This window comes from Castanea sativa, chromosome 8 (genome assembly GCF_040712315.1).
Source record: "Castanea sativa cultivar Marrone di Chiusa Pesio chromosome 8, ASM4071231v1".
Classification (NCBI taxonomy): domain Eukaryota; kingdom Viridiplantae; phylum Streptophyta; class Magnoliopsida; order Fagales; family Fagaceae; genus Castanea; species Castanea sativa.
Window position 1 is genome coordinate 36,990,975 of NC_134020.1, and position 12,099 is coordinate 37,003,073.

The following is a 12,099-nucleotide window of genomic DNA, read 5'->3' on the forward strand; positions in this document are numbered from 1 at the left end:
ATAATTTTTGGAGCCGTCACCTATAACTAATAATTAACTATTTATAATCTGTGTCATGTCTGAAGTGATTAGTTAATCTGCCATGTCGGAGTTATAACAACAAAAAAAAAAAGAAAAAGAAAAAAGAAGAAGAAGGTTGTAACAAAAATTATATATGGAAAGGAAAATAGTGTGGGAAACACGAAAGTCGTTATTCAGGAATCAGGGAAAAAAAAAAAGCATACGAAACTTGTGTATTTTTAATTTGACGCACACCTCTCCCGAGTCACGAAGACCACCAGCAGTGACCAGGCCCAGCTGGCAGGAATTGCAATAGTAGTAGCCTCCTCAGCGTCGAACGAAGTGAGTCTCTAGAGTCCGAGTCAGAGTCAGGACAGGAGAGCCACAGCTACGCTCACGCTACGCTACGATTCACAACTCTCTCTCTCTGATCCTCACTCACTCTTCTATTTTCATCTCCACGCTCTTTCAACTTCCTGCTTCCTTCCTTCCTTCCTTCCTAGGGTTTCGCCCACCAGCTCAGCTCAGCTCCCATGGCCGAGGTCATGAACATGCCGGTCGAGTCCCTCGACCGTCGCCGTGACCGCAAGGAGAAATCCGCCGAAAAGCCACCCCACCAGCAATCCTCGCCTCCTCCAGCACCAGCACCAGCACCAGCACCAGCACCAGCACCAGCTCCTCCGAGACGACGCGAGCGAGAGCGAGAGCGCCGAGCCGATTTCTACGAGCGGAACAGGTCCCCTCCGCCCCCACCGAGGGACTACAAGAGGCGGAGCAGCATGAGCCCGCCACCTCCACCGCCTTATAGGGATCGAAGGCACTCTCCCCCTCGACGCTCTCCGCCGCCTCCCTATAAGCGGTCAAGGAGGGACGATGATGGCAGGAGAGGAAGCCCTAGAGGAGGAGGACCCGGCGATAGAAGGTCTCTCTCTCTCACAAATTCAATAATTCAATTCAATTCAATCCCAATTTCATAGATTTATTACCATATTATGAATCTGTTACTGAAAATGGCGAAAATTTGTATGCAAATGCATATAATGGAAGAGCATTTATAGGAGATAAACTTTGGACATAGTCTTCCTAAACTTCTTTATTGGAGAGAATATGGACCAGTAAGTTTATGGCGAGAGCCTTGTAACTTAACTGGCACCTTCTGGTGTTTCCAATGGAGACGTCGAATCCCCCTCCTCCCTCATTGTAGCTATCGATTTTATCAAAATAGAGCATGTTAGTTATAAGGAAATTGTAGATTGAATGGAAACATAGATGGAAAAAAGATCTCAACTGCTCTACTCAATTTCCTTCTATTCCACCTGTCATGCCTTGAAAGTGATTGTTATTTAATTACCCTATGCTTATGTTTATGGATTGGATTTTCCTATATATGTATGTATGTACTTTTAGTATCATTTTTGTTTGGTACAAATATGATTCTTAATTTTTTTGGTTTGGGCTCAATTTGCTTAACTACTATCATTTCATTGACCTTTGGCACAGGTTGGGTTACGATTATGCTGGTGGATATGAACGAGAGATGGGAGGTAGGCATGGGTATGCTGATGAAAGGCCTCATGGCCGGTACATGGGTCGTTCATCTGGTGGCTTTCAGAGTGGTCCTTCCAGTGGTAAATGCTCAACTTTTTTCTTAATTATACATTTTTTTTTTTTCATTAGTTATGTTCTTTTAAAAACATGATAGAAGTTGGATGTTACTTTGTGTACTCCTTGTGTATTGAACCGCTTTTGTGCTTTTTTAATTAAGTTATTTTTTATCTTAAAAAAAAAACTTTTAAAAAATTCATATAAAAAAATGATAAAAGGGTGTAGCACTAGTAGATGGGAGATTTTATATTTGTGTGCACTTGTATATATATGTAGTTTTTGAATACCGTGAATGTTTACGGTCGAATTCAACCATTGAATTGCAAAATCGTCAGCCATAGATTGAAAGGAACAACTTGCATATGAGACTCCAATATGAAGTAAGCATTAAGTTGCTGCATGCTAGATAGGAGATTTAGTTCCAAAAACCCTTTAATGATACTTTTGTAGATTGTTTGATTTTGAAGGCTTCTTATATATTTCATAGAAAATTTAACCATCCAAAACAACATGGTGTCAAAGAAGCATGAAGTTGCATGTTTTCTAGGCACCTTATATAGAAGGAATCTCCATAATGGAAAAATTATGATAATAGCGTAACAAAGAGATACAGACTATTTTCAAAAAGATCAATAGTAAGCTACAGTAAAGTTGGAGTAGCTGAAGCCAGGACTTTGAAGACCAGAACTTGGAGTAGCTTCTCTTTTCCTTGAAACACTATTGTTTGTTTCTAGTCATATCAGCCACATAAAGCATAGTTGCACTGATGTATCCAAGTCTTTGGTGGTGTTGGCATAGTTTTATGCAGACAGTGTAGCAACAGTCTTATTTAGGTGATGCTTGTTATTGCATGGCTACAATTTCTTCTTGCTGTCATGTTTTTTGTTTACTTAGAGCCTATTGTCTTCTATTCTCTTTGCAGATTGGGATTCAGGCCGTGGTGGATATAGTGATGCTTCCAATATAGGGACTGCTCAAAGGTTTGCATTTGATCATGTTGTGTACTTCACTACTTCAATTTTGGTTGAGGTTTTATTTATCTTCATGACATCATTCCTGTTTTGTTTGGATGATCTATGCCTTAATGCTAATGTCTTTATTACTTTATTGTCATAAAAGAGTCTAAATATCTATCTGGTTATTTTAGGGGAGTCCATATGGAAAGTGACAATACCAATGATTGGAAAGACAGAAAAAGTAATTAGTTCCAAAGATAATCCACTTGGTCATCTGCATTTGATTGAGCAGCATCTTTTTCTAATACTGATGCTGTTTTTATAATAATTTTCAGTTTGGTGACCTAGAGCTTTTCACATTTGGGGCCTATCTGCAACATTTGTTGGGACAGGTCACAGGAGTTGATAGGTTATGAAGGTTATGTAAGTAGAAATATAGGATTAATAATTTTGTAATTTGAGTCATTAGTTTAAGATTAATGGTAATCATGCAGAGAATGGTGGAATTGTAATTTTTACTGCTACTATTGCATAGGGCTTTGTCTAGGAATAATTATTGGGTATTTTATTGTTTTAGTTTGTCTACTGTTTCTAGAAGTTAATAGGAGAGAAGATTTTCCAATGAGGTTTTCATTTAATATCTTTGATGCATGTAGATTATAATGGAGTGAAAGTGTAAAGACCAGAGCATTCTCCATGCTTGAAATCATCACTGTTGACATGGATCTGTATCATGTGGATAACAATATTAGTTTCATTATTATTGTTGCTCTCTCTCTAAATTTTTTTCTTAACCTCTAGAATGGACTTCAATTTCTTTTTAGGTTTTGAGTTTGAGTTGTACTGGAACACTCAAAACAGTGTGGTAGTAGGAAATCATGTATAGCTGAAGGTTTAAACCATCTAAGCTATTGTTTCTGTATACTTAATCTATTTTCCTTATTACTTTTTATAATTGTGTTAATGGATGTGGCAATGTAGCCCAAATTTTTTCAGAGGAAAAAGTGATTAGATGGATATGAAACAAAGCTTTACATGTCGTACATTGTGTTAGAGTTTTGAAAATCATTGTAATTTAAGTGAAGTTGGAATGTTTATAAATGCTTGTTACTCAAGAGTGGATAGAGTTCGAGTTGAGGGTATAGCATAGTGGTATCAATGGGGAAAATTAGAGAAATTTGGTTTGAACTTATATAAGGTGGAGTTGTAAAGTTCTACTTGACAAGCAAAAGGCTAGAAGAGATATGACTGATGTAGGAAAAGAAGTCATGATATATATATATATATATATATATATATATATATATATATATATATATACAGCCATGAAATTAGTGTGGTTTCAAGAATGGTGTAACCAACCAAATCAATTAATTAAACACTTCCTTGAGTTGTCTTCTAGTTGCAAGTGCACATTAATTGATTTATCCAAAATCCAGGGTTTTTCTATTTCCTTTAATTTGAAATGTCCATTGCAGCATTTTCATTAATTAAAATCCGGGTTTAATATGGACACTGAAATCTAATACCTTTGCCAAAGTTTGTTCACTCTGGTTTTGGGCTCGTAAAACAGCGATTAGGAGTTGTTGACACATTAACGCTTAGATTAGTATAATTTTCTATGGATATTTATGATTGCTAGGTTGACTATCAAAGTTTTAACTATAGTTTGTACATAATTTTCTGTTTTCTTTTTGTTGCTTGTTCATATTCTCTTTACCTACTTCATTTCTTTAATGGAGTAGTTTTCCATTAATGCAATTATTCTTACCTATCCAATATATATATATATAGTGAAGCTTTTGAAAATCAATAACATCTTCATATTGGAGCTATAATTGTCTTTACCCAGCAACGTGACATAATAAATAAATGTTTTCAGAGAGGGCTTGATGTCATATAAGCAATTCATTCAGGAGCTTGAGGATGATGTACTACCTGCTGAAGCTGAGCGCAGGTACATAATGGGGAGTATCCTAATTACTTTAGAGTTCAATCTTGAGCCCATCTTGTGTCATTCTAAAATAAGTGAGTGATCTTGGTGTTTCATGCAGATATCAAGAATACAAGTCTGAGTATATATCAACTCAGAAACGAGCTTTTTTTGATGCTCATAAAGACGAGGAATGGTATATCTTATCTGCCGCGTTCTTAATTGCTTTCTTTTTACTTACATCATTCTAATTGAACTTTCTTTCCTATGTAGGTTGAAGGACAAATATCACCCGACAAATCTAATTGCTGTCATAGAAAGGTATATGATGAAAGAATGTGATTCATACAGTTGTAATCTAGATGAAGAAATTTTGTGGGCCTGAAAATTTACAATCTTTGTTTCTAGTTTAACTAATGTTAACTGCATGTTCTCTTGCTTTTTTTTTCCTCCCCGAAGGTACTGATTTATTTTTATTGGTGTTTCCTTTTAGGAGGAATGAACTTGCAAGAAAGGTTGCGAAGGATTTTTTACTTGATTTACAAAGTGGAACGTTGGACTTGTAAGATTGGCCACATCTTTTTGGCATATTTTAATCTTGCCATCAAATATTATTATCTATAATAGCAGACAAGTAATTTACATTTTATCATGCAGAGGCCCTGGTGTCAATGCTTCATCATCAAATAAATCAGGACAGAATAGTGATCCAAATTCTGAGGATGAAGTAGACGTAGGTGGCAAAAGAAGACGGCATGGTCGGGGGCCAGCTAAAGAAACTGATCTTTCAGCAGCTCCTAAGGCTCACCTCATCAGTTCTGATCCCAGACGAATCCATTTTGACATTGAACAAGCACAGGCACTTGTACGTAAACTTGATTCTGAAAAAGGGATCGAGGAAAATATTTTATGTGGCTCTGATAATGACATAACAAATAGAGAGAAGTCTCATGGTGGCTCCACTGGTCCAGTAATTATTATACGGGGCTTAACCTCTGTCAAGGGCCTGGAGGGCGTTGAGCTACTAGATACACTTATTACTTATTTATGGCGAATCCATGGATTAGATTATTATGGAATGATTGAGACAAGTGAAGCTAAGGGTCTCCGGCATGTGAGAGTGGAGGGGAAGGCCTCTGTTACAAATACTGATGGGGCTGAGTGGGAAAATAAACTTGACTCACGTTGGCAGGAGAGGCTGAGGGGTCAAGACCCTTTGGAAGTGATGACTGCTAAGGAAAAGATAGACACTGCTGCTGTTGAATTTTTAGATCCTTATGTCCGTAAGATTAGGGACGAGAAGTATGGCTGGAAGTATGGTTGTGGAGCCAAGGGTTGCACAAAGCTATTTCATGCTTCTGAGTTTGTGCACAAGCATCTTAAACTGAAACACCCTGAACTTTTAATGGAGTTGACCTCCAAAGTGCGTGAAGAGCTGTATTTCCAAAATTACATGAAGTATGTACTTTTAGCATCTTGCTTTTTCTTTATGTGTTGATTTCAAGATGCAGTGACAAATACTTTACATCATTCACAGTGATGCTGATTCACCCGGTGGAACACCAATTATGCAGCAACCTGTACAGGTATGGCTTATCAGTGTTCTGTGGATTGTCTTGGCTTACATAGTACCTTAACATGTCTATTTATAAAACTCCCATTAATTATGGTATATCTTTTAGAAATTTTTTTTTTTCCCCTGATGAGTAAATAAAATTCCCATTAAAAACTTGACTGGCTGGGATTGATAATTCCCCTAGTGGGTGGTTTGGCGGGTTAGTCACCCATATTGGTTTTTTTATTTGGTCTCCACTGTGGAAGGGAAGATTTTAACTACTGACAATCTAAGGAAAAGGGAAATTATAATCCCAGATTGGTGTGGTATGTGGAAGTCCAATGGGGAGGCTATAGACCACTTTTTTTGCATTTTGATGTATCTAGAGAATTATGGGTCATCATCTCCTGGTCTAGATTCAGACCTGTTAGTGATAATGGACAGTTTGTATCTTGGTTAAAATTTTCTTGCTTATTGTGTCCATGGTATACTTCCTACGTACTTGGGCTTTGGTGCCTGTTTTTTTTGTACATCAATTAATATCTTTTCTTGTGGATAAAAAAAATCATATTAATTATGTCTGAGATCTGACCGTCGAGGTTGAGATCTGGCAGTGGCAACCCTGGAGATCGAGATCTCCCTCACATTTCTTCGACTTCGTCTCCCTCTCCTTCCAACTTGCCAACTGAGAATCCAATGGATACAACTGCCAAACCTGTTGATTTGCTTGGTTGATAACCCGGGATGATTGGTTGGTAGTGGTTCGTTTCCTTCCCAACCTGATGTGATCGGGTTGAGTGGCAGGTTGAGGGTAAGCCTGAGCCTGCCCGATCCATGGGCAGCACTAGTGGTAAACATATAACTTGATATTAGTTTGTTATTACTTGTTACTAGACCCATTCTTTTAACCACTAAGATTCAATTTCATGTTCCCTCTCCATGGTCAGTCTCTGGTTTGTGACTAAATTTTATGAATTTAAAATTATTCATAAAATTTAGTTGTATTAAGGATAGGATTAACTTTACACCCTGGGTCTGAGCTCATTAAGTTTTGCAATATGTAAGGCCTACTTATTTTAAATGTCAAATTTAGGTAACCAATACCAAAAATTATGTCTTTTGATTTTTAGATCTCTGTTTTCATCTGCTCCAACTTACTACTATCTGGTTTGGAAGTAATTGTTGGTTGCCTTCTAATTTTGATACCAAAATAAGTTTCTTTAGAATTTTAGATTTTTGTTTTCATCTGCTCCAACTTACTACAATCTGGTTTGGAAGTAATTGTTAGTTGCTCTCTAATTTTGAATCTTTGATTATGTAGAGAAGCTTCCATGAAAAGATATGTAACCGCATCCCCCCTCTTGTTACTGGTGATCCCACTGTTTGTTCCAATGTCACCATCAATGTTGTTGATGGTGTTTTTGGTTATTATTACCAACTTTTCCCTAACGAGCATCTTGTTTTCTTGTTTGGGATGCCTCAGAATAAATGTCTACTTTAAAATAGTCAACTTTTTTGTCAACATGTTCCTGTATTTCTCTTACCTATTAAGAAACAAGCAACCAAGGCACTTGTTAAAGTGATGCTTACCTTTGGACATTTTGATAAGGTCATTCTATTTGTTTTTTTCTAAACATCTGCGATTTCAAAGCAGGACAGAGTAGTAGTATCATTGTCTCATGTCTCATTGTTAAAAAGAGAGAATTTTCTCTGCAGAAGGACAAGCCAATTAGGCGTAGGCTAGGTTCTGATAATCGATTGAAAGATGAGCGTGGCAGCCGTAGAGAACGTGATAATCGAGCTAATGGTGGTGAAAAATATGATAGGTCTGAAAATCTGCATCCAAGTGATTACCTCTCCAACAAAGATGGTCCAGATGGAGGAAATCTTGATGAACCAATGTACGACACTTTTGGTGGACAAGGAATGCACGGTGCCCCTCCATTCCCCTCAGATATAGCTCCTCCGCCGGTATTGATGCCTGTTCCTGGTGCTGGGTATGTTAATAGTGCTTGTGGCAATATTGTGTAAATCAAGATTGAAATTGGTATTTATTATTATTATTTTTCATTTCAATGAGAGCTTGTATATTGTTGTGACTGCAGTCCATTAGGACCTTTTGTTCCTGCTCCGCCTGAAGTTGCAATGCGGATGTTGCGAGAGCAGGGTGGTCCTCCCCCTTTTGAAGGTGGAGGTAGAGTTGGGCGGCCAGGGCCGCAGTTAACTGGGCCAGCCCCAATTCTTGCTTTTTCTCCAGGTTTTAGACAGGATCCTCGACGTCTACGCAGGTAATTTTTAATCAAAGATTTTGCCTAACGTCCAACTTCATGGTGTTCTTTATCTTCTTTCAGTTTTGTTTTGTATTTAGTCGATTCACAAACTTCAAGACCTTTTTTGTACATGTGCATGCATGCTTTGTGTGGGGTGTCATTCCATTAGGGTGAAAAAATACAATACGAGAGTGACTTTGGAGAGCTACAACTATGGAGGTGCATATAATTTTTCTTTATTATAAATCAAAGGGGGAAAATTCACTGGTTTTGGTAGGAATACAAAAACCATGATCTGAAAGTAAGGCATAATTTGGAAAAGGTTATGGATGAAGCAAGTACTTGTAATGTCAATCACATAAGCCGAGCATAGGCATGTTTACTAAATGCTGAGGTATGCAATCAGTGTAACCTGCTAGGCTTGTTTGGGATTGTGTGCTATTATTTATATTTTTTTCCAAATTTAGGTTGTTGAAGCTGATGGTGGTTTAAAATACCCAGGTTAAGACTTATTTTTTATTATTATTTTTTATAGGTTTTATAATGGGAAGAATTATTGCAAAATCTTTAGGATACTAGTTGAGTGTACATGGGATGGGATTTAAGGGATAGAGAACCTTAATTATTGGTAGATACTTTGAAAATGGAGATATCTGTTAATATGAGAGCACATTGTTGTAAACCTCAAGGGGTGGCATAATCGGTTAAAGGCACAACTCATGGAGTGGAGGTCACTAATTGAAATCTCCTCTTCCCTCTGCCCTTAAGGCTATAAGTTCTGTAAAAGAGCAAGGGTGCATTGTTGAAACATGTTTGTGAGGCAAGATTTGTGAGGCAATATTCTGTAAAATGTGTGTAACAAGAGCAAGGACAAGAGAGTGGGAGATATGAGAGGATTTAACTTGAGATGGTGCACTAATTAGGGCTGTTCATTGGATGGTGTGGTTGGCTTTTGGATTTTTCAGGGATATTTGCACCACTCTTTCCTTGTTGGATTTTCAAAAATGGGATTCAAGCCACACCGGTGGAAGGGGGAAGCTAAGCTTTATTGGGGCGGTTTTTTGGTTTGACACAGTTGGTTTTGCTGGTCCCATTCATAAACACATCAACCACAAGAGGCACCCCAGCAAATCGATTGAACACAAGCAACAAAGAAGTCGCTGTGAGATGGGAAGTTTGTCAGCAAAGGAGCCCAATTGGAGGGGTGGAGAAGGGGAGAACTGAGAGGGCTATTGAGGTCATTTGTGATGGCAAATGTTTCTTCATCGTTGTTGGAGGGAGAAGAAGTCATTTAGATCTGTGAAAATAATACACATTGTAGATCAACAATTGGTGGAGAATTGAAGGTTATGATATGGGTAGTGAGAATGTGAGGTGTTTGGTCTTTTGTGGGTGATATCAAGAAGGGAGAAAATTGGTTTTTGGAGGGGGGGGGGGGGGGAGGGGGATAGGACATTTTGGTTTAATGTAGTTTTTAAAACACCTTTTTGTGATTGGTTAACATCAGTTTGTGGGCACAGGTCACTGTGCACCGCTGCTGAGCACATTGGCTGCGGCTTGAAGCGGTTGGTATGGCTTGGCAATGTTGGTGCAGGTCAGTAAAATCAGTGGCCTGTACACCCCTAACTATAATTGTCTTGTCATTTTAAATGAAGACCAAAATGTGAGAAGGAACAGTGGTGAGTGGTATACATTTAAAGAAGCTAAAGGACAAGAATGGTTATTTGTTTTATTAAATCAAAGAGGAGATCATAATGGTATTCTTCAAAGTCAATCACGTAATTCGAACTATAGGCCAGACATCCTATTTTGCCATTGTTCTTTTTTAAACGTGTGCTTATGTATATAAATGGATAAACTATGATACGAGGTTTTGGCCTGTTGAAGCTGTTGATATCGATGACTTTACATAAATAGGTTAGATTACTCACTGATCAAGCCTATTCATATAAATTTAAAAACGATAAAGGTAGACTTTTATTTTTTCCTCCAACTTGGTTTGAACTAGTGAAGTCAATTTATATATATATATGTACACACACACACACACACTAGAGTTTGAGTAGTAGATAATAATGCACATATTAGTAAAAAAAAAGCATCTATGCTTTCCAATAAAAAAACGTAGTCACATAATTCATTTTCTTATCTCTTTTATAAGAGCCATTGATGATTACATTACAAAATAAATCAAAGTGTTGGTTGAATATTTTGAATTATTAGAAGATTAAACCAATATAGGTGAAAATGTGTGTAAACACATATCTCTTGAACATACTTACACATATATGATGTGTGTGTGGATATTCATTCACACACACATGTTGATTCAAAGAAAATTTATTGAGTGATATATATATATATATATATATATATATATATATATAAAGATGTTATTGAGTGATGTAACATTTACAAAGAGTTGTGTGTGCGTGTGTACGCATACATATATCTCATGAACACAGGTGCACTTATTATATATGTTTATACAGACACATGCACACACACACACACGAACATCAACGCATCTCTATTGATCTTTTGATGATGCTCAAAATTGTTTTGCCACTGCCATCAAATTGCCATTTTGAAACAAGTTCTTGTTTGTGTATTTAAAATTTTGTGATATGAATGGTGATACAATTTCTCTGGCTGATATTTGACATTGCTGTTTCTGGTGCTTTCTTTTAGAGCTAAAGAAATTTCCCTGTGTGTGTCCTTCTGCCTTCCTGATAATATAAAGAGGATATACTGATTGCATTTAATTTTGTGCAGTTACCAAGACCTAGATGCACCAGAGGATGAGGTCACTGTGATAGACTATAGAAGCTTGTAGTTATCCATGCTTGCAGGATGGTAGAGCGATGCGACATGCAATTTTCTTCTTATTTGGTCCAAGGTGAACTACTGTTGTCTCACCATAATTTGATTGCAGATGATATGCTGAAATCTGTTAGGATATGACTTGATTGCTTTCTGGTTGCTATCTGCTTTTCATTTTGCTGATGGTGATCCTTTGCATGTGATGTAGCCACAAGATGTGTTGGTGACCTGAACTTGTGATGTATTCTTTCTCCCACTAGCTTTATTTTGGAAGGAGACGTCTCTTTAAATTTGGGGTGGGAATATTCAAAAGTTAACAAAATGCATTGTAAATTTGACTCAATATTAAATTTGGAAATGGTTTCCGGTTGTTTCCCTTAATTTTACTGAAGTTTGTGTGGTTTGGATCCAGTTATGAATAAGGTATTATGAAAATTGGTTTTCTGAAAATGAACCATCCTTGTGCAGATTGTGCACTGGAAAATCCTTGTACATGGACTTCCTTAACAATCTAGACTTTTGGAGGGGTTTGGATGGAAATTGTAATTTTAATATAGTAGTGTACCGACTGTCAGTTTGTTGAAATTAAATGTGAGAAAATTGCACTTTTTTAAAGTCCCATTTCGAAGATTGATTTCATTGAAAAGTAAAATTACATCTTGGGCCAGCAATTTTTACTGTTGTAGGGTTTTGTTTTTTAAAAGAAACATTGGCCTTAATTTTCTCTCAAGTGTGCGTTTGGATGGCACGGCGCTGAAATTATGTGTGCGTTTTGCATTTTTTTGAGGTCCCACAGTACTGTTTATGCGATCACCAAACTTAGCAAAACACAGATTTTTAGGTAAATTTGGGTCTTACAGCATTATTCTTACTTTTAAAAATTATTTTGCTACAGTGTTTTTAACAATAAGTTTTTAGTTTTCTGCAAATAAGAGGTATCCAAACAGACCATAAATT

At 37.1% G+C, this 12,099-nt stretch overlaps 1 protein-coding gene across 2 annotated transcripts; it reads left to right on the forward strand.

Moving 5' to 3' along the window:
- The first annotated feature begins 271 nt into the window (after nt 1-271).
- Nucleotides 272-11,757, forward strand: LOC142607526 (serrate RNA effector molecule). 2 transcript variants are annotated; one of them, XR_012839342.1, is made up of 13 exons: nt 272-922; nt 1,501-1,628; nt 2,528-2,585; nt 4,444-4,518; nt 4,616-4,690; nt 4,768-4,815; nt 4,988-5,056; nt 5,152-5,952; nt 6,032-6,080; nt 7,766-8,046; nt 8,155-8,337; nt 11,095-11,218; nt 11,351-11,757. XR_012839342.1 is itself a non-coding variant. In XM_075779065.1 (12 exons), exons 1-12 carry the CDS (start codon nt 534-536, stop codon nt 11,153-11,155), a joined length of 2,217 nt encoding a protein of 738 aa, XP_075635180.1. In that variant the 5' UTR covers nt 272-533; the 3' UTR covers nt 11,156-11,757. The 2 variants fall into 2 exon arrangements, 1 of the variants encoding a protein (XP_075635180.1); XM_075779065.1 differs by having other exon boundaries at nt 11,095-11,757.
- Nucleotides 11,758-12,099: the final 342 nt, after the last annotated feature.